The sequence below is a fragment of the Andrena cerasifolii genome, chromosome 1 (assembly GCF_050908995.1).
Source record: "Andrena cerasifolii isolate SP2316 chromosome 1, iyAndCera1_principal, whole genome shotgun sequence".
NCBI lineage: Eukaryota > Metazoa > Arthropoda > Insecta > Hymenoptera > Andrenidae > Andrena > Andrena cerasifolii.
Genome location: NC_135118.1, coordinates 1351410 through 1375170, shown reverse-complemented (window position 1 = coordinate 1375170; position 23761 = coordinate 1351410). Strand labels below are relative to the sequence as shown.

The 23761-nt window shown below is 37.8% G+C and overlaps 3 protein-coding genes and 1 long non-coding RNA gene across 9 annotated transcripts in view; 3 read left to right on the top strand and 1 right to left on the bottom strand.

The window, feature by feature from the left end:
• The window catches only part of LOC143374872 (uncharacterized), a 617708-nt gene that overhangs the window by 254870 nt on the left and 339077 nt on the right, over positions 1-23761 (top strand). The gene's annotated exons all lie outside the window — the stretch shown is intronic.
• The window catches only part of Wech (tripartite motif containing 71 protein wech), a 320032-nt gene that overhangs the window by 25167 nt on the left and 271104 nt on the right, over positions 1-23761 (bottom strand). The gene's annotated exons all lie outside the window — the stretch shown is intronic.
• Positions 840-2375, top strand: LOC143372778 (uncharacterized). The gene is made up of 3 exons (XM_076819354.1): positions 840-1715; positions 1803-2068; positions 2172-2375. Exons 1-3 carry the CDS (start codon positions 1178-1180, stop codon positions 2223-2225), a joined length of 858 nt encoding a protein of 285 aa, XP_076675469.1. The 5' UTR covers positions 840-1177; the 3' UTR covers positions 2226-2375.
• Positions 21323-23761, top strand: part of LOC143373660 (uncharacterized) — a 423841-nt gene continuing 421402 nt past the window's right edge. Inside the window, exon 1 of the mRNA XM_076821144.1 lies at positions 21323-22055. Coding sequence (XP_076677259.1) covers positions 21365-21928 — 564 coding nt within the window. The 5' untranslated portion in view covers positions 21323-21364 and the 3' untranslated portion in view covers positions 21929-22055. The remainder of the gene's footprint in view (positions 22056-23761) is intronic.

Sequence of the window (23761 nt, the reverse complement as noted above, 5' to 3'; positions counted from 1 at the left end):
AGCGTAATTCTGTAATTTCTCGAGTCTGTCTCAGTACACGAGTCATAAATTAATTATTATTTCAACGTACGGTGCTTACTAGCGTTCAAATGCACCAGACCCGCCTGCACGGATGTCTACTGGAGGCAACTATACCCACAAAAGCTTCCTTCTTGTCGATTCGTAAGAAATCGTAAATAACGTAAGTTGGTTGAAACGGTTTGTTTACTACATTGCGTATACGTATACGCTTTTCCTAGCTTGTGTGAGCGTACGCACACATTCAAGGCCCGATGAGACGGCAGCCTTGACAGCGTTTTATAACCTATAAAACTGTGAAATCAATTTGTTTAAAATTTGCAATTTAAACAGGAAAATACTCCCCACCACAAATTTTAAACAATTTGATTATATAGCTTTATAAAGCACAAAAAAACCATTAACTTTTTTATAACATATTTTTTATATATCGTTTTCAAGATATGTTGCAATATGGGAACACTCATTAATCTTTAGGGAGTGCTTTTTGCGCCTTCCTCAGAGCAATGGTGTTCGTTCCAACGTCCGCTCTTTTCTCCCAGAGTAATAGAGCCGGCGACTCTTCGTACTTGAGCCTCCTATATTTGTCATGGCTGTGCACTAGGGTGGACCTTATTTTTCGACCATCTGATTTTTTTTATGCGACCCCCTAGATCTGTTCCAGATAAAAAAAAAATAAGTTCTGCAAAAGAAGAACTCAATTGGACAACAGGAAAGGGTGTCGCAATCGGTTTGAAGTTTGAAACTTTCAGTAATTTCCCTTTAATTTTACATGCAACTCAAATTTTATGTTTTAATGATAAGAGTTACTGTTATAACATAAAAATATCATCTTTTGGTTGTATAATACGAAATTTTACTTGAAAGTTTCAACAATATTGTCAATATTTTGGTTTATTACATTACGGAGTAGAGCTATGAGCGCGCCAAACGGTCGCGTCGTTGTATTGTCTACGCGCGGGAACCGCTCGGCTCTGGCCGCTGCAGCTGCCAACGGTATAACCAGTACCCCTTCCAAAGAGCTATCCTTCTATTTCCAGTTTTATACCTGCTTCCTAGTCCCTTAGTCCCTTAGTAAAAGAAACCTCATTTTATGTCGAGAGTTCGAGGTATTCGCATCACGAAGTATCGAAATTTGTTAGTGTGACAGTGAGCAAAAATGGAGACAAGAAGTAGTGATAAATTGTTTATATTGGACTACTACGAACAACAAATTGTTGGTGCAAAATTGCCGAGTAACGGACAAGTGTTACGAGTTCTTTTCTATAATATGAGAAAAGTAAAGCTGGACCTTAAAACAAGTGCTACTCTAGTTATAAAAGAAACTGAAATATTTTGGGAGAAAGCACGAATACCAGTGAAGAAGACGTCGGATAGCATTGACAAGTTGAAGTCTCTTTATCAGAAATGGAGAACATTATATAAATCTGTCAATCGTCGAACTGCAATCCAAATACAGCGGGAACAAGAATTCAAAGATTCGTTGGACGATTTATTTGACATCGCCCATGCGAATGCTTTAGAAATGATAAAAATCGAAGAAGATAAATTATTTCTATTGAAACAGAGGGAAAAAGGGCGAGTTGGACTAATGGGTGCCAGTGATCGTGCTTTAGGAGAAAAAGAAAAGCGGAAAACTCTTCGAGAAGAACGGACGAAAACACTACAAGAACAAGGTCAACAATCACTTGTACAAGGTAACATATATTTTTAAAATTTAACTCTTTTAAGTATATTTCTAACGTTTTAGAAATAAATTCAGTATATTTATTTTTACATTACAGAAACAGTGCAGCTACAATCTTCGTCGTCATCCAGCGACGAAATGACGATGAATGTACCGTTAGGTTCGGGCATTGGAGATTTGCCGTTAGATTCGAGCATTGGGAATGTTCCTGAGGGGTTGCAGGTATCCAGTGACTCAGAAGTTGAAGGTGATTCGAATATACCTGGGCCGAGTGACCGAAAAAGGAGAAGAGGGAAAGTCCAAGCATTTTCTTCAAAGTTAGTTGCAGCTTTAGATGCGTGCAAAATCAGCGATCGCGATGCTGTTCGTATTATTATGGCAACAGCAGAGAGCTTAGGTCACAATACAAATGAATTAATTATTAATCGCAGTTCTCTTCGGCGATTTCGCCATAATTTTCGCGCAGATCACGCCAAACATCTGCGGGAAATGTTCGGAGAAATTAATCTCAGGGGGATAACTGTACATTGGGATGGCGCGATGTTGCCTACTTTGGACAAGAAAACTGTGGAGCGACTTCCAGTGGTAATTTCGTGCAACGGTGTACGAAAATTATTGGGGATACCTGCGATTCCTTCCAGTCGTGGAAGCGATCAGGCCTTGGCGATATTTGCAAGCTTAGAAGAATGGAATTTAACGGACCACGTAGAAGCTTTATGCTGTGACACGACTTCGTCAAATACGGGACGATTACAGGGCGCATGTGTGTTGCTAGAACAAACAATTGAAAGAGATCTTTTGTATTTTCCTTGTCGCCATCACATATACGAAATTGTGTTGCGTGGGGTCTTTGAATTAAAAATGTCGAAAACAACAGGCCCGAATATTCAACTTTTTAAAAAATTTCAAAATTGTTGGCCTGAAATTAATAAAAATAATTACATCCCGGGAACGCACGACGATTACGTTCTGAAACATATTAATGATATACAAAAAAAATCGAATTTTTAAAAATTACACAAAAATGAGTCACCCAAGAGATGACTACAAAGAACTTTTAGAATTAGCAATAATTTTTCTTGGGGGGATTCCTTTCGGTGGCATTTCATTCAAAATGCCTGGCGCATTTCACCATGCGAGGTGGATGGCTAAAATAATATACACTTTAAAAATATTTATTTTTCCAAACAAATTTCCTCTCAACCAGGAAGAGTATAGTAGCATTAGGGATACATGTGTATTTCTAATTAACATTTATATTGAGCCGTGGATTTTGACCCCAATGGCTGCTATGGCGCCACGTGTAGATCTAGAATTCATCAAAAATATAATTCAGTACAAAAATGTTAACGAAGAAATAAGCGATGTGGCATTAAAAAAAATTGTGAACCATTTATGGTACTTGTCACCGGAGAATGCGGCGCTATCGTTTTTTGATAAAAAAGTTTCAGTAGAAACAAAAAGATCGATGGTGCAAGCACTACAAAATGTAAACAATAATAATAATTATAAGAGATACATGACAACGACTATAGAAATTAAAAATCTTGCGAATTTGGAAATACAACATTTCGTATCATCTGAATCAAATAATTTTTTCAAACGGTTCAATATAAATTCAGATTTTCTTTTAATTGATTCAGCACTATGGGAAACTAATAATAATTATATCGAAGCGATAGGTATTATAACAAAATTAGAAGTTGTGAATGACGTTGCAGAAAGAGCAGTAAAATTAATGAAAGATTATAATTTAACGTTATGCAAAAACGAAGAAGAAAAACAATTCATATTACAAATTGTAACCGATTATAGGGAAAAATACCCAAAAATTGATAAAACAACATTAAGTACAGATTTTTAAAAATTATTTATACTCTTATTATAATTAGGCCTATAAATAAAATATTTAATTATAAGTATTTAACTGTCTTTTTCTACTTTTCCTTATATTAATGTGAGATCAAATTTTATATTTAAAAAATAAATATTAAAAATTTTGCTTAAACAAATTCATTAAACAATTTAATTTTTGCTTTGATATAATAAGAATATTACATTAAAATAGTGTTTAATGACCAGTGGGATTGAAAAAATGTGTACTTTGTCATTTTTCGCAAAATTAAAATTTTTTGCATAAACAAACTCGTTGCGACACGTCTTCCCTTTGTCCGATCGACTTGAAATTTGGAGGGAATTAGTTTTTTACCGAGTAGAACAGATTGCAAGGGTCGCATTAAATGAATTTAAAAAAAAAAATTTTGTACAAGAGTAACTAAAGTCCACCCTACTGTGCACATGCCATGATCCTGACCGCCTTTCCAGTGGCGTTAGCTATATGCGTCCTATAGTTGTTGCTCCGGTCGAGTGTCGCCCCCAGATACTTTTACCTCCTTCGGGGGTGTCAGGTGGTATTCGCTGTTCTCTATACAATACTCGGGCAGTACCCTCTTCCTATTTAGGAACGTCACCGCCGCCTTGTCCTCGGCGAGTCGTAGGCCCACTCCTCTTAGCCAATCTTGTATGTCAGTAATTTCGATTCTGATTTTACACGTGAGGACCCCTAAGTTAAAGTCTGACGCTAGAAGGGCTATGTCGTCCGCGTGTCCGATGATGCGGCATCTCGTGACTGTATGCCTCTCGAGCAAGCGATTATACACGAGATTCCACGGTATCGGACCAATCACCGATCCCTGTGGAATAGGGTGGAGCTTAGGGTGGAGCTTATTTTTCATCCATGAAAATATGATCTTCCTACTTTCTGAATTTGTTCCTTTTTTTATAAATATAAAATCGAGCAGGATATGAGCACAATTGAACAATATTCAGGGGTAGCTCAATGTTGGTGAAATTTCCCATGTACATGATAATTATATGGAACACTATACATTTTTTCAAATGCATTCATTTGTTCATTAAGAAAAATAGAAACTGAGAAAAGGTATTGGGGAAGGATTTTTTCTGGTTTCTTTTGAACTCTGAAGCGAAGTATGCCGCGGACGATTTTCTCTTGTTCTCCACGTGGTGTCGTACCGTGGGCCGGATTTAAAATTTGTCGCCGTTTGGGTCTTTCTTTTAAGATACCGGAATGAAATTTGCGCCCGAAAATAGGGAAAAAATATTCCTTTCAAATGATGTGTAATTTAATCTTTTTTAGATATTTTTATTTATTTATTTTTCAATTTTCTTAACTTATTTGAGATAAAAAATTTAATTATGTTTATTTGCTACTTTATTTAATGCCCTTTACAGTGGTTTAAGTAAAATGCTTGGGAAACTTTTCGTTGCATAGTTATAAGGAAAAGTCGAATAATAAAGGAAAGTAGCAACAAATCAAATTTGAATTAAAGACCAGACTTTTGCGATAATTATCTTCTTTTATGAGTAACTAATATAAACACCCATTAAAAAATAATTTCATATGAAGTAACGAAAACAACGACATTTTTCAAATTTGACAAAGAATATCTTTCAAACGCCAGAAAGTTCCACTTTCGGACCAATTGCAATATTTTCTGCACACCCTCCTCTAAATAATCACGCAACGATAATTTCCCCCCTCGTTCCACTGTTCAAATTGTTGTGTTAAGTTATCAACGTTCGGTCTGTCCTTAGGGTCAAGGTGGGGTAGTTCAGCAGAAGGGATACATGATCACAGAGATGTTATTATTAATATATTTGCAATATGCGTCTATTGTCGCGTTGATATGTTAATGTTTGCAATGGGACTTATTACTTCCTCAGCTTCGAGATCTAAATTTTTTATTTCTTTAGTACATGAGTTCATTCGCATACTAGGTAGATATATAATGATTGGACGTTAAATGTAATTTATACAGTATGTCTTCATTTGTTGCTAATCGGGAACATTTTCAACTATTTTCGCATCTGATTCTCTTAAAATCTTTGTGTCGGGTTTCTTGAGCTTCTCCAGAGAGCTGCACAATTGGAAGCAGTGCATATTGTACTTTTTCTGCCCATGAATTAATAATTTATGCACAGAGGCCGGCATATACTACCAGACATAATATTGTCCGTAATACTTTGCTGTGTCTTGAGTATAGTGACGAAATTTTTAAATATTTATTGTATAGGAAGAAGGAATGACCAGTAATAAAGAACAGGAGTTTTTAATTTAGTATTACATTAATCGCGGATTTTCAAAATGTACTTGATACCGAGACCAAGTACGTGTAGAACATGTCATACAATTAGTTATAAATTTTCAAAATATATTTGTTGAGAAAAAAATTGCCTAAAGTATAATATGAAATGTTTTAATTAATGTTGAACCAATTCCAGTGATTTCAGCTGAAACTTGTGCATTGAGAAACAATCGACGGGCTGTATTTCCATCGTTCGATGGACCCCATCCCTGTTTGACGTAATCTATGTTTAAGGGGGTAGACACGGGTAATGCAGTGCGCTGTATACCGACATAATCTGCCCCGAAACATGGGTTTAGTAGAATACGCTTTTCGTCCTTATATGAGCGAATTTTGGGCCGAGCGAGGTCTTATTCGAAAGAGGAAGGTTCAGTGCAGCGCGCTCTGGTCATGGCTCGACGAGATTGTGTTGATATCTAATAATCTGAGTGTTCAAAGTAGTGCAAAAGTCGACAAAATACACCCGCATGAATCCAAGTATTTTTAGGTCACTAAAAGAGTTTTGTGACTCAAACGATGACCAGAGGGCGCTGCACCGAACCTTCCTCTTTCGAATGAGACCTCACCCAGCTCAAAATCTGCTCATATAAGGACGAAAAGCGTATTCTCGTGTCTGCACTCCCAAATACGAATTCCGTCATATTGGCGTTAATACAGAGCAAGTCACGTAACAAATTTAGTTCAGCTAGTGGATACGAGATGGCGCCTACTTGGGAGGACTGCTAACGTTGAATCATAGCAAAATTGAGGCGATAGCTGGATATACGAGCCACAAGAAAAGCATGATGGAGTTAATGTATGCATTTTCGGACGATTGTAGGTTAGGTTATATTCATTTTAGGCATACATTGACGTAGGAACTGCTGGGAATTGTATACATTTATTAAATTTAACGCTTTTACCGTTACATATACATCACTTGAAATCGCTGTCGTATTTATGTCATAGTAATTTAGGCAGTTAGAACAACAACGGACTAACCTACTTCAAACAAAAAATTTTCCTATTGTACATCGATGGCTTAATGCACACATATTGTATGTCCCCTTTTAGCGTTTTTCACAGGATCAATCATTCAATGATACTTTATAATTAAATAAATACTTTTTGCATTATTGTATTATCTTATGTGTGCACTAGGCCATCGATATGATTAGTAAAGCCTATTGGAATACGTTATTGCTACTAACTCACTTTCGAAAAAAATGTGGGTGAGTCCGTTGTTGCTCTCACTGCCTCAATTATATGGCAAAATACCAGAGATGGACATTACTTTAGTACGCAGACAATTTTCCCGGCGGAAAACAATTATTTATTGCGTTTAGGTAACTGAAAAATGGTGCCAATACATGCACTTGATTGTTCTTTTTCCCAAAAAAACCAGTGGAAATATCATTTTCTAAATGTGATGTATACGTTACATTGGGCATGTACGGAGTATAATGTGGCTCAATAAATACAAAATTTGCTGCATGTGTACTATAATGTATAAGGGATGTTATAAGTATAAATGAATAAAACACGAGTATATCTTTTCTAAACATTTCTAAACGATATAGTCGTGTTTTATTCATTTATACTTATAACATCTCTTACAAATGAAAAAAGGAATACATATTTTTGTTATAGAATTTTTATTTGAAGCACTATGATTGAATTAATTTAATCGTGGTTAATTCAATTATCGGCCATGAATAATTTTCTCGTATTTATTCGTGCTTTCTTGACTAAATATATGATTCGCAACTAAAGTACGAATAAATACGAGAAAATTAATCATGGCCGACAGATGTAAGGCTTTCGAATAAAAAAATGACGACTAAATATGTAATTGTTAACTTGATTTATTAATTATAAAAATTATAATTAATTATATTTCCTCCTCTTCCTCCTCTACCTCTTCTTCCTCCTCTACCTCCTCTTCCTCCACTCCCTCCTCTTCCTCGACTTCCTCCTCTTCCTCCTCTTCCGCCTCCATAAATTCCTTTACGCAGAGTTTTTTCAGCTGGCTGTACTGTAATATGAACAATAAACATAAATCTTATGTTAATTACTGCAATAATGACTAGACGCTTTCACACTTTCATGAAAATGTAAGAAATGGTTATCTACATACCTTCTGCCTGTACTCCACCGCCCTCTCCATCCACAGAGTCGTTGAGGATGGCGTCGGCGGACTCCGTCCTCGCGAGGACGGTGTCCGTTCTTTCGCGGGCTCCGTCGCGAGGACGGTGTCTGTTCCTTTCGCGGGCTCCGTCGCGAGGACGGAGTCCCCTCCTTGCGCGGACTCCGTTGTGGGGACCGCAGCTCCCAGGTGGGTGGACTCCGTCCTCGAGATGGAGTCCCTTCCTCTTCTACATTTTGAACAGTTCCTTTGTCAGACATCTAAAAACGAGTCGAAGAAACATTGAAATTATTGAACGTAAGAAAATGCAATAGAAGAATCAGAGTTGGGCAAAAAGTAAACTAATTACAAATTACGATTAAAATGTAATTGTGTAATCGATTACACAATTACATTTTAATCGTAATTTGTAATTAGTAATTTATAATTAGATTACATTTTGCCCAATTCTGAGAAGAGTACACGATTATCAAGTTGGTACATTTGTGTACAATATAGGCTTCCTTTAGCCAAGATTTAGCGCAGGTGGAGAATCTTCAGATTTCTAAATACTGGAATTTCCAAGTTCGAAAGCTTTGAAATTCAAACATTTCCAATACTTGTAATTGTGAGGATATCAAGTTTCAAAATATCTGTATTTTCAAATGTCCAACATTTGTGGTTTTAAAATTTCCAATTTTTTCACTTCTAATATTTAGAAACTGTTTTCATCATTTGTCTTCATTTTCAACTAAAGGAAGCTTATATTGCACCCGAATGTATATACCTTTTCTAGACATTTTGCGGGTAAATTATAACATAACTTTCTTAGTCTACGTCAGAGATGGGCACTATCTAGATAAAAAATTATTTAAATAACGTGTCGAATAAAAGATACTTTATCTTTATGCGTTATTCGAATCTTCGAATAACACGGTTTATGTTTATTCGTGATTCGCAGCTTTGAATAACACGATTTATCTTCATTCGAAACATCACGGATAAATAAATTTATTCGAAGTGAATTTATTCGACGGGTGAAAGATAATTTTTTTATTCGAAGTGAATTTAGTCGAAAGATAATTTCTGTCTTTGAGGATCTTTTATTCGAACTGTCGAATAAGATTTTCATCTTTGGCCGTAGTTTGTTCGACTTTTATTGGAAGACTTCGAATAACTTTTGACGCGCGATCTCGCCTCGAGCTGAGGTTCTCAGCCTGAGGACTTGAGCTATTCGGCGGCGGCTTTTGATTTTGATTCGAGCCTCGGCTGGAGAGCCATACAATCTTGCTTGCGCTGGATTATATTTATATTAATAGGATGTATGTAACACTTTCACATTTTCTATTGTATCGGCATGAACGTTTCAGTAACATAGGTACTGTTGAGATTTTTTAGATGGAACTGAATTTAAACACGATATAAATCGGATTATGTTTAGCATTATTACATTAGAAATGTTACATTCATATTTAATTATTTATAGTTCTAGAAATAATCCAATTTATACCGTGTTTGAACTCTTTTCAATCGAATGGATCTCGCAAGTTTATTAACAATCCATAAATTCTAAAAGTCGGAAAACTCTTCGTCGGAAAAATTTCGAATACTATAAAAAAGCTAGGGTTTTGGAAGTTTGATGGGCATTAATTTATTTATTGGTTAACTTTAGATAGATTGTGAAAAACTGACGATGTTTCTTACATTTGTTTACTAGAAAATGCAAATAAACGGAAACACAAAATCACAATATCTTTTGTAAAACAAAATTTGATTATTATTCTTGTAATTATTATCATAACAAATTTTATTCAGTTTAATATACCCAAATTACCGATGCTAACTGTATGCGGATTTTCGTAAATGTAAAATCGTACTATCGGTCTATTTATATTTTCGTGGAAACAAATGTAAAATACATCGTCATCTTTACATAATTTGTTTAATTTTAACTAATAAATCAGTTAATATCTGAAATATACTCCAAACCCTTGCTTCTTTTTGCGTTTCTTTTTGCTTTAAATGTTTTAAATTTTGCAAGTGTACGAAGACTTTCGTGACTGACTGTATACTGTACGTATACCGTTACATTCAATTAAATTCGATGTGGCCAGTTTTATAGTGTCCGTATGTCTGAAAACTTGTCCGTAAATAAGACCAATAGGACTATATCCACATTTTTTTTTCAAATTTTTCAGTAACGCCGTGCTACTATGAAATTGTAGTTATTCAGAACAATTGCAAAATCAATGGTAAAAAATTTGTCTTCTTTAACTGAAATAATTTGTATTATGTAAGAGACGCGGCATCGCCGCGTGGTGATCACCGACGGGTCCGTACGAAACGGCATTGTTGGACGTGCGGCGTTGCGTTTTCGACGAAGTCGCGAGACAAAAGAACGCGGATCACGCGGTCGCGACCCAGCGTCGAAGATCGGTCGATGGGCGAGATCGCGCATCAAAAGTTATTCGAAGTCTTCGAATAAAAGTCGAACAAACTACGGACAAAGATGAAAACCTTATTCGACAGTTCGAATAAAAGATCCTCGAAGACAGAAATTATCTTTCGACTAAATTCACTTCGAATAAAAAAATTATCTTTCACCCGTCGAATAAATTCACTTTGAATAAATTAAGGATAAAGATAAATCGTGTTATTCAAAGCTGCGAATAACGAATAAACGTAAAGTATCTTTTATTCGAGTATATCTAGATATTATCTTTGCCCATCTCTGGTCTACATGAGAATGAATACACGAATCTCTGAGCGTGAAGCTGCATATCGACATTGCGAGGCTGCCGCGCGAGGCACGCTTCGCGGAGTGGAGAGTCTGGAGACTACCTCGATCATGATCACTTTGCGTGGGAGGCGCGTGCGACAGTCTCTCGCTACCTCCAGCATGATATTTGCGTCGCCCGAGCCATGCGATTTTTGGTCATGGGGCTGCGAGGCACCTTTGAGCACGTCGAAAAATCGACTGCTGATGCCTCGTAAAATAAACATGGTCGAGGTAGTCTCTAGACTGTCCACTCCGCGAGGTGTGTCATGCGAGGCAGCCTGGCAATGGCGATACGCAGCTTGAGAAACACGCGGACACTCAAACAATCACAGTTCACACGATAGATTTTACACAAAAAATTACAACAATACTATGACGGTAATGAAACTTCACCCGGACTTTGTTTAAATACAGTCTTGGGTTGGAAGTAAAATGTAGAAGTGGGTCAGTTAGTATGAAAATGGCGTCAGTCGAAAAAGAAAGAAATTGAACTTCACGTTTATTATGTATCATGTTGATATAATACGTAAAAAATAAGTAAAATGTAAATGAAAACTTTGAATTTAGACCACTTTCATAATAACAGGCACGTATAGTGAAAAGGGCAGGTGTAAGAAGCGTGAAGGTACTTACGATCTTTACTCGTCGACAGTTACGCGTGCTTCTGACGATCGAGGCTTTGTTGGCCTCGAGGGTCAGCGTTGCCAGAAAACAATTGCTGGCGCGATTCACGCACACATTACCAACACTCCTGTAAGTGATCCTACTACACAATTTGCGATTCTTTCCTGAAACCGCTGGGCTGGACCCAAACTGTCCTTCTCACTCACTCAATATTTTGTATTTCACTTGCACCAAGGACCGAGTGACACATCTCGGCCCGCGTAAAAGTTCAAATGCGCAAAGGTGATACGTCAAAAGTATATGCATCGGATAATCCAAAATTCTTTCTTGGGTACATTTCTGCAATCCAAAAGTATTCCCGGAAGTACATACTCTACAGGGTGTCCCACTAAGGAGTGGACAGCGCGATATCTCTTAAAGTATTGTCGATAAAAATATAAAAAAAATAGGGAATTGCATGGTTCGAGGGGGCCCATTTATTAGCGCGAACGAATTTTGTTTTCGATTATTATTTTAAAAGATACGATGGTCTAGTTCGGTTTTTCAAATGGAACTATTTTTTTTGAAGACCTGAGTTGATAGTGCGTTCCAAGACAAATTCAATAAGCTTTAATGTATACACTTTATTTCCACTGGTTTTTAAGATATTGCGCTTGCAAATTTACTGATTTTCACTGCAAGAAACCCCTCTGGAATGGCAAAAACCGGGGGCGGTCTTACTGGCGCCACGGGTGGCACTGCCTGTTGAAATGGATACTTACCTGTCAAAGGTCTACGCCAGAAATGGCAGGCCCAAAGGCTGGACAATTCTTTTCTTTTGACACAATCTGCTCCCTATGGTTGAAATTTAGTCTAGCAACTTTCACTCCTCCTAACCTAACCAATCCAACTTGCATCCCTCCCAAAAGAACCGGCCATCCGAGCGTAGAAGCAAGTGCGAAATAAAAGTAACGATGCGCTTCTCGATACCGCAGATGTACCTACCTAAGTAGCATTTCTGACGGAAAAGAATTGTCCAGCTTTTGGGCCTGCGAACCCTGTCGTAGACCTTTGGCAGGTAGGTATCAGTTTCAACAGGCAATGCCACCCGTAGCGCCAGTAAGACCGACCCCGGTCCTTCCTATTCCAGAGGGTTTTCTTCCAGTGAAAATCAGTAATTTTGCAAGCGCAATATCTTAAAAACCAGTGGAAATAAAGTGTATACATTAAAGCTTATTGAATTTGTCTTGGAACGCACTATCAACTCAGGTGTTCAAAAAAAATAGTTCCATTTGAAAAACCGAACTTGACCATCGTATCTTTTAAAATAATAATCGAAAACAAAATTCGTTCGCGCTAATAAATGGGCCCCCTCGAACCATGCAATTCCCTATTTTTTTTATATTTTTATCGACAATACTTTAAGAGATATCGCGCTGTCCACTCCTTAGTGGGACACCCTGTATGTAAATGCATCAGCATACACCAATCCTAATGGGAAAGAGAGGAATAGAACGCATATACCCGTCCTTTTCACACTATCTTTTGTTCTGCTTCTCAGCATCTGTAACTAATGCAGCGACAATGCTAGCTGATCAGTTTTCTGCCGCTTGCACTACGTTGAAGACGCAGAAAGCAATCGGGGTTTTATTTACTGCGCAGATATTGATACATATGGAATATTCATAATTTGTGAATTGTTCCATTCCTGCGTGGTTCGTTATCGTAGTGTTGATAAGTATGTGTGATCATTCCATAGCCATGGAATTAAAGAAGGAAGCCGCAGATGCAAGAAATAAACGCTATTTGGAGGATGGTACAAAAAGGAAGCAGCCCAAGTTATTTACAAAGCGTTTGTCGAAAAATAGAAAGTATCGAGAAAGGTAAGTTACGTGTTATGGTACAGATTATTATGAAGTTACAGTTTGTGATGTAGTAGTAGCAGCACGGTATTTTGCTGTATATAATACAGTATTATTCATATTCTTCAAATACGTATACTATCTTTGACACTTTACGTACACATATTCTATGCTACGCGCACCGCAACACATGCCATTATTATACCCCGCTTGCACCACTCGTTCCCATTCGTACGTTCATCATTGTATAATTAATTAATAATTCGATTTATACCGTGTTTGGATTCATTTTTATGTGAAAACTGTGAGCAGTACGTTCCTGAAACTTTCGAGCCGATGAGACGGAATGCAGAAATTTTAAATTTCGTTATATATGTTATACAAACTATATGCGTTTTGTTATTATAAAACGTTCAAACTACATATACGCGTTTCATTAGATATGCTTCCTTTATAATGCATTTGTGATTATTTCAATCGTTGTACGTAGTTTTCAATGGATAAAAAATGTAATTCCGATTTTATTTCTGTGATGTAGAAGATAATGTTTAAAATTAGCAACAGTCATCGATGCTTAGCAATTCGATGTTGAGCATATGTAGTTACTTGTTGAATACGAAATATGTACACATTGCTTCTTCTTTTGTGGGTTTTTGACCGCAATATGTACGTCCATATGTGTACCTTTAGCGAAATTGTCTCATTGAAAAGCCCAGTCTGCAGGTGAAGTCAGACGGCGAGTTGGCTTTACTATAAGCTATATATCAAAAGTGCTCAATTGTATCGCGAATTGTTAGTATTTTGAATAATGGATTGCAGAGGTACAAATCAAGTTCAAACATGAGTATTTTAATTTCCAACGAACAGAATTAAAATATAATCATAAAAATGATGGAATTTTTCAATAACTTTCGTTGGAAAAGCTCTAGATATCCAGGAACCTCGTCGAACCTGAAAAGTTGTGTGCTATTTGTTCTATTTGCCTTATAGAGTACATATTCAAAAGTAATAGCGGCAAATATTTGCAACTCTCCATAATTTTTAAACATACAGTATTTCCTCGTTAGCGGCTCGCTGGTCGGGACCGGCGTTGAGTCGGTATCGTGAACAGAACCCTAATTCCGAGTGTTCGTTTCTCTCTTCTTTGTGGCGTGAGGGGGGAGCGAGATGGACCACTGCGTGCGCGGCGAGCGTGCGCGATGGTCGCAAGCGCGTATCGTGGGCACGAAACAGCTTCGCAAAATCTTGACACAGACCCGGTTCAAGTCTTTCTTGCGCCCTAGGCGGACTTGTCAAATTGCGCCCTTTATTATAATACATTTATTTGAGTTTATTGATGACCATACTCTGAATTTTTATTCGTAGTTTAAAACAGTTGCAGTGCAATTTGTAATATTTGATTTTAAAGTATATTTTCAATAATACCAGCAATGAAAATACCATTATGCACCTCTCGTCGACTTTCCGCCCTAGGCAGTGGCCTAATTTTGCTTATAGGGACAAGCCAAGCTTACAGGCAGAGATCAGTATCTACAAAGCCAAAGAAAGTACATATATAACGCGTCTTAGACTAAATAAATCATTTATACTTTTGAAAAATGAAATTCTAATATTTTCGATTTTATGTACAGATTTGTAATAACTAGGTCAAATTTCCTAAACGAAAGGAAGGCCAATTTCGACGTCCTTCGTACAATTATGTATGTGCTGCAACTGCGCATGAATTGTTGCTTGGTTGCTGATATATACAATTGTACGAAGGTCGTCGAGATTGACTTTTCTTTCATTTAGGAAATTTGGCATAGTTGTTACAAATATATACATAAAATAGAAAATATTAGAATTTCATTTTTCAAAAGTATAAATGATTTATTTAGTCTAAGACGCCGTTATATATGTACTTTCTTTGGCTATGTACATAATGATCTCTGCCTGTAAGCTTAGCTTGTCCCTATAAGCAAAATATAGGCCACTGCCTAGAGCCGAAAGTCGACAAGAGGTGCATAATTGTATTTTCCTTGCTGTTATTGTTGAAAATATACTTTAAATTAAAATATTACAAATTGCACTGCAACTGTTTTAAACTACGAATAAAAAATCAGAGTAAGGTCATCAATAAACTCAAATAAATGTATTATAATAAAGGGCGCAATTTGACAAGTTCGCCTAGGGCGCAAGAAAGACTTGAGCCGGGTCTGCTTCAAGATTTTGCGAAGCTGTTTCGTGCCCACGATACGCGCTTGCGACCATCGCGCACGCAAAGGACAGAGTGTCAAGCGTACAAAAGACGGAGCGAGACAAAACATGAACGCATCGTCTGTCTCGTACCGTCCTCGCTCGCTTTCAGTGCCTCTCGCTCGCTCCAGGGGGGCCAAGCCGTCTTTGTTTGGCTGAAGTTTTCCCGTTTAGTTAGCACCGCATTGGTAGGAGGCGCTAGGTATATCACACACACATACCTACGTGTATCAGTGAGCACAACACGCAACCTTTCGACGTTGGTGAAATGTTACCATGACGACCGTCGTCATTTAGAAATGTTTGGCGCAGACACGAGGAAGTGTCCTCACTTTCCCTGGTTTACCCTTTCTAATGCCGTCTGACCATGGATTGTCGCGTCAGTGACGCGTATGCAGCAGATAGAAGGATATACAAAGAAATTGAATATATTTTCTTTTCCTAAGAAAAGAAGAAATATTCAATTTCAATGTTTATCCTTCTATCTGCTGCATACGTGTCGCTGGCGCGACGATCCGTGGACAGGTTATAAAGTAAACGGTGCATTACACGTATACACATACACATACGTCCCAATTCACACATTTACAGTTTAGTACGCACCTCATTGGTAGGAGGCACTACAAACTCTGCTTCAACTTTCGTAAGAGGGAAGCTTAGCCCCCCTGGCTCGCTCTCGTTCCATCTCGCTCTCGCTTTCGCCGGACAAGAGTGAGACAAAAGTGGTGGGGATAGCGAAAAATCGGTATCGTGTACACAAAATCGAGGCGCTAACGAGGGAATACTGTAATTGAAATAATTCTATCGCCAAAAAAGGTGATGTTAGAAGCTAAAATGTGTAATTCATTCTAAATAACGTGGTTATAAATAATTTTTCTCTACAAAACACAGTTCATTTTCGCTTTCTGCATTCTGAGAAACCCCACGTTTTTTAATTAATATTTTAGCAGATTGCCTGTTTAGCGCTCATTTTTTATTTGACGATTTATTCCAATAAATTCTTATTCGAAAAAACTTTCATTCGTTTTTCTCGAATAACTTCATTTTATTCGTAACTTTTATCCACGCGAAATCGGGCACATTTTGGAGTAATATTTCCGATATGGCTCAAATTTGAATATGTTGTAGTCTTTAGGGATGTATACACATATCTCGAAGGATTTTTGAAATTTTTTAAAAATGTAGATTTTACAGCTGTTTGAAGGTAAGTGCTACCTTTTTTTCAATAAATTATAACTATGGTAGTAGTAAACGTTTGGAGATGAGGTTTACGGCGATTTGTAGAGAAGACATTGAAGTTTTAAGAAAAAATTATTTCAGTTTCAGAAACAAATTTTTTTTAACCATTTTTGTGCAATTATTTTAAACAAATGCAGTTTTTTAACAACGGGCGCGATTTTAAAAATCTGAAGAAAAAAACAAAATTTAGTTCTATCCTTCCCCTTTATGGTCTAATTGTCAAATTATGGGCATTTTAAAATTAGCCTTGTAAAAATTGCCGAAAGTTGACGCTGCGTCTCCCAGCATCGCGGTACTCGCAGTGGCCAAGCGGCTATACCTGATATTCTTATACAGGATTTTCGAAATTGGTAATTATTTGAAGAAAAAAAACTGAAGGAGGAAAACTCTTACTGTTTTTTATATCCAACATAATACGGTATCTGAATTTTTGGTGTTCGCGATATTTTCCTTGAAACGAGGGTGACTTTTAGTTTTTTAAATGGAATGCTATATATTTGATTACCCAATATGAAAGCGACTATCAAGACAAATTCAACCATATGGTATACTATGATCTTCAAGGCCACACAAGGTTAGGAATGAAAGAAAGAAACTCAATCTACTAGATAGATAGTTCAATATATTTACTTCATTCCTAACCTTGTGTGGCCTTCGAGGTCATAGTATACCATATGGTTGAATTTGTCTGGACAGTCGCTTTCATATTGGGTAATCAAATGTATAGCATTCCATTTAAAAAACTAAAAGTCACCCTCCTTTCAAGGAAAATATTGCGAACACCCAAAATTGAGTTACCGTATTATGTTGTGTATAAAAAACAGTAAAACTTTTGCTTCTTCAATTTTTTTCAAATACTTACCATATTCGTGGACACTGTATAAGCATAGCAGATATAGCCGCTTGGCCGGTGTGATTTGACGCAGCGTCAATTTTCGGCAATTTTTACAGGGTCAATTTTAAAATGTCCATATTTTTGACAATTAGACCATGAAGGGGAGGAATATATCTATAGTCTGATTTTTTCAGATTTTTAAAATCGCGCCCGATGTTAAAAAACTGCATTTGTTCATAATAATTACACAAAAATGGACCAAATTTTATTTTTTTAAAACAGAAATAATTTTTTCTTAAAACATTAATGTGATCTCTACAGATCACCGTAAACCTCATCTCCACCCGTTTACTACTTCCATAGTTATAATTTATTGAAAAAAAGTTAGCACTTACCTTCAAACAGCTGTAAAATCTACATTTTTCAAAATTTTCAAAAGTCCTTCGAGATATGTTTATACATTTTGAAAGACTACAACATATTCAAATTTGAGCCACATCCGAAATGTCACTCCAAAAAGTTTCCGATTTCGCGTGGAATGACCCAGGATTGAAATGCGAAAAGTATACTTTTCACACGCAGTCAAGTGCACGCGTGCCTGCATACACACACAGCCGTGTATCGCAGCGTAGACATGCTGCTTGTGACTGCCTTTGCTTGCGAGTAGCGGAGACGGTTGTGCAGATGTGTGCGTGTAAAAAGAAAACGGGCCAAAACTGCATGTCCTTCGGTTGCGTAGCGAGGGAATCACGTTGTCTAAGAGGAACATTTGTATCACACTACGTCCCTCTTCGTATCACGAAGATATATTAGAATGATATTCACACTTCACAGTAATGCAATAACAATATTTTCATGAATATAGCATCGTAACATTTGTCATGTTTCTCTAATGATAAATGACACCAAACACGGTATAATTTGAATAACACTTATTTAGTGGTAATATGTTTCGGCCGCAGAGAAGTATAGCGAATGAAAAAGTTGGAGACAATCGGCAGTCCTTTTTTCCACTCGCTCTCTTCTCCTACGTTCGAGGCTATCGACAAACTTCTAAAAATATAAGAACCACAGTAACATCTCGATTAGGGTTCAAAATTTTGACTATATATGATTGGTGTTAATTTATATCACCCCTAGTTGGAGTGTTCCCTCTTGGAACCAGTGAAACGTGTAATATGGCTCGAGGGCCGATCGTATAACCCGATCCGAAATTAAAAATCGGTGAGAGACAACACCGATACAAAAGAGGTTCACAATTAAAAGTATTTTATTTTTGGTTCTTTTTTATAAATTATTTACCAACATATTTGTGAGGATTTTCTGATTAAAATGACACCAAACACGATATGGTTTGGATAATTATATAAATATAAACGATTCGTATTCACGATAAGTAAAAGTTGTCCGATTTATGTTGTTTTTGGTATCATTTTAATTAGGAGATTCTGACAAACATGTTGGTAGAAGTTTCATGAAAATGAAACCAAAAATACAAATCTTAAATTTTGATTGCGTTAGTATTGTCTCACATGTACACGGGTATCGTTCCGAGGCTTTCGCTTACATCGAGATTTTACTGTATATCTTCTTTTACTATGCTTTGGTTTTCTTTTCTGCTGTATGTTTTTCTTATTTCTATGTATGTACCACGTGTTAGTGATTATTAACTCTTTACATGCAGACAACGATTGAAGAACACAGCGTGCCTCATGGTGATTCAGGATACCGTGGCGGAAGCAGGTATCTCGTACGGAACACATTCAAGCACATCTGCTGCGGATGAAAATTTTGAAGATTCTCCAATTATCGAAAGAATTGTAGAAGAAGTACATTTCGATACGGACGCAGAAGATGTTATAGAAGAAATAAATTTCAATCCGGACGAAGAAGAAATTGTAGAAGATGTGCATTTCGAGTTGAACGAAGAAAGAATTGTGCAAGAAATAGATTTCGACAGAGTCAGCGATGAGATACAATCCGTAAGAGACATCAACGAAGAAACGACTCAAGATGTTGGAAGCGATGCCGATTACTGGGTGGTAGAAAATGCAAAACCAGAACAGCCGGAAAATCCAATTTCAGAAGGAATAGACTTTGTTGATTTTCCGTATGTTTTCGAACAAATTAAATCTTGGAAAACATTCCACTATTGGCTGTGGCATCGAACATTTTGATATAATTAGATGTCAACGGAATGGACTAGAAAATGTGTATTATGTAGAGTGCAAAATGTGCAAATACACAGAGCACATATCCTGTCTTCGGAAGAGTGATGACACTATGGATATCAACCGCGCCGCTGTTTCCGCAACAATGATGACGGGCGGCGGATATAATCAACTGGAGGACATACTGACTGCCGTGAACGTATCCTGTATGACGAAAAGGATCTACGAGGAATGTCAGAATGACCTAATCGATGCCCTCGAAGTGGCCGCACAACGCGAAATGCAAGATGCAGGAAAAGAGGAGAAAGAATTAGCTATATCAAGAGGCGACGTACATGCAGAATCCAATCTACCGTTTATCCCAGTTGTCGCGGATGGCAGCTGGATGAAAAGGTCCTACCGCGGAGGAGATTACAATTCTCTCTCTGGCGTAGGAGCCATCGTGGGATACCACACGAAGAAAGTGCTGTACATCAGCGTGAAGAATAAATTCTGCATGACTTGCCAAATAGTAGGTACGAAGAAGGAAGAACCGCGCGAGCATCGTTGCTTCAAGAACTGGGGCCGCAATCAGAGTTCAACTGGCATGGAGAGTGTTGCTATTGTCGAAGGCTTCAATTGCAGCATAGATATGCATGGCCTAATATACACTACATTAGTTGCTGATGGCGATAGCAGTGTGTACAAAAAGATATTGGACACTGATCCATATAAAAACTACCTGGTGCAGGTACGAAAAATAGAATGCACCAATTACCTGCTACGCAATTTCAGTAAAAAAACAAACGAAATCGCAACAAAAGGCCGCGATAAAGACCTAAGAGCTGTCGTAAAGAATAATGCTCTCCGCTTGCGTACTGGTATAAAGAAAGCTGCAGAATACCGGTTGCAAGAAGAAATAACACTCGAGGAACGAGTAAGAAATTTGAAGGAAGACTTGAGGAATGTACCGAGTCACGTTTTCGGTGAACACAAGGAGTGTCAGAAGTTAGCATACTTCTGTAAGAAATACTCCGATCCAAACAGAGAGGACTACGTACCAAGGTTGAGAGAAGCTGTTATTTATCAGAGTATCGAAGAAGCGATGCAGCCACTTTTCCCTAAAGCTGACAGTTTGCTGCACGGTTTAAATAACAATGCTGTTGAAAGTTTTAATAATATCATTGCCAAATTCATCGGAGGCAAAAGGATAAACTTTGGACGAGGGGGCTCGTATCAGGGCAGAGTCTCCGCTGCAGTCGTCCAATATAATACAAAAGAGGCGTTTAGCAGATTGAGTACGGCAATGGATAAAGAGCCGTCAACTATGGTAAGAAAGCTGGAAGGACGTCGGAAGCGTGCAGCAGAAAAAGCAAGGGAATATAAAAAAGAAGCGAAAGCATCCTCCTTCCGAAATAAAAAACAATCGTGCGACCAGGATTACGGCCCTAACGCAGAAAAACCAGATATGGAAGAGACAGTATACTCTTCCGAATGTAAAAGGCACGCGGCAGTACTCCATGACTGGCAAAGAATGCGATGCGAGATCGAAGAGGAAACTCGCAATCAGGCGAATAGTGAAAAGTGGATTAGTTATAGAAAAAAAAAATACTAACTGCATCCAATTTCGGCAAGGTATGCCGATTATGAAACACTACACCACGGGCAAATACTGTGAAGAGTATAATGTACCCGCAACTTCCAAATTTGTCTGCTCTCCAATACGGAAGGGAAAACGAGGCAAACGCCTTGAGACAAATGGAAGAAGAATTAGGAATCCATATTCAACCATGTGGCCTCTTCATCGATGACACTCTGCCTCACTTAGGTGCAACTCCTGACGGCCTCGTGGACCATGATAAAATCGTCGAAGTAAAGTGTCCTGAATCGGCCAAGGATTTAACACCTGCTGAAGCAATAAAGCAACTTGGTAATATACGGCGTATTTTCAAGGGTAATGAAATGAATCAAAATCATCATTACTATTATCAAGTGCAAGGACAATTGCACATAACGAAAAGGCAACGGGCCTATTTTTGTTTATGGACGCCGAAAGGAATGAAGGTTACAACAGTAACGAGAGATGATCGATTCTGGGCAACAGAGATGGAAGACAAACTGAGCAAGTTCTATGAGGACTGCATGTTGCCAGAAATTATAGATAGCAGATACAATCGAAAACAGCCGATTAGAGAACCTCCGTACACACAAAAAGGAGGAGCAGCTACGAGTACACAAGAAAGTACATAAAACGATGGATGAAAACATCGTGATAGCACCGGCGAGTGCATCCAGCGCATATGAAGAGCTGTGAAATAATCAGTTGCAATGCAAAGTCACTAATGCACCAGCGAGTGCATCCAGCGCATATGAAGAGGTGTGAAATAAGCAATTGCAATCCAAAGTCATTAATGCACCGACGAGTGCATCCAGCGCATATGAAGAGCTGTCGAATTAGTAATTGCAATTCAAAGTGACTATTGCACCGGCGAGTGCATCCAGCGCATATGAAGAGCTGTGAAATAAGCAATTGCAATCCAAAGTCATTAATGCATCGACGAGTGCATCCAGCGCATATGAAGAGCTGTCGAATTAGTAATTGCAATTCAAAGTGACTATTGCACCGGCGAGTGCATCCAGCGCATATGAAGAGCTGTGAAATAAGCAATTGCAATCCAAAGTCACTAATGCACCAACGAGTGCATCCAGCACATATGAAGAGCTGTGAAATAAGCAATTGCAATTCAAAGTGACTATTGCACCGGCGAGTGCATCCAGCGCATATGAAGAGCTGTCGAATAAGTAATGTTCCAAAATGTAAGGAAGAAAGTATGTAGAAGATACATATGGAGAGTGAATAGGACCGTCTATGACGGGGGTGGTGGTGGGCCTTTTCACACTCTTCTAATAATAAATACCTATAGCTATTCTTTCATATCAACTGGAAATGACATGTATAAAAGCGTAAGTATGACATATACTTTTGTTATGCAAATAATTGGATTAATTGGAAATCATCATGAATGTTAGGGGAAATATGGACAAAACCGGGTACCTGGGTAAAACCGGGACGTGCTATTATTTTTAAAATGGCCTTAAATTTTCCCGCGTCGTTGCAGCCACATATTGTCACGATGTGCATTGTTCCATTAACAAAAGACGATCGTCTTACAATCGTGCATAGTGAGGTTATATCGTCTGGTGTGTTTTGGAAGGCTATGATCTAATTTTCGATACTTAAAGAACCTACAATACTTTTGACAGTGTTCAGGTAAGTACTTTCTTGTGTGAATTAAGTTAATTGTTGCATATTAAAGTGTAAATAACTAAGACAGTTTGTTTGTATTTAGCCATGGTATTGTTGATAATCCGTAATATTTACAAAATTGTATGCTGGGGTAAAACCGTACGGGGTAATATCGGGTACCCGATTTTGGACAAAATGTGTGTTATTTTTCAGGCTTCAACAAAATGCCCCGTGATTACAAACGAGTCACTACCCGGCAGTCGTGGGATGAAGAAAACATGCGGAACGCTATTCTGGATGTTACAAATAGGAAAATGGGTTATAGGTTAGCAGCACGACGATACGAGGTGCCTCAATCTACACTAGAGGATCGAGTACAAAAATTAAAAAATTGTGGAGATATAAAAATCGCGTCTCAGAAAGGCCTAGGTCGTTTCCACACTATTTTTTCTGCTGAGCAAGAAAATCTTATAATGCAACATATTATGACAATGGAAAATCGTTTGTTTGGTCTTACCCGTACGGACATACGACGACTTGCGTTTCAAATGGCCGAAGCAAATAATATAAATCATAATTTTAATAAAGCAAAAGGACTGGCAGGAGATGAGTGGCTGTATGGTTTCCTGAAACGCCACCCTAAACTTTCGATTCGGTCCCCAGAACCAACGTCAATAGCGAGAGCAATGGGTTTTAACAAGATTAATGTTACTAAGTTTTTTAACCTTTTAACCCAATTAATAGATACCCACAAATTCCCACCAACTCGAATATTTAATGTCGATGAGACGGGTATCACCACTGTGCCCAAAAAACATTCTAAGATTATCGCTACA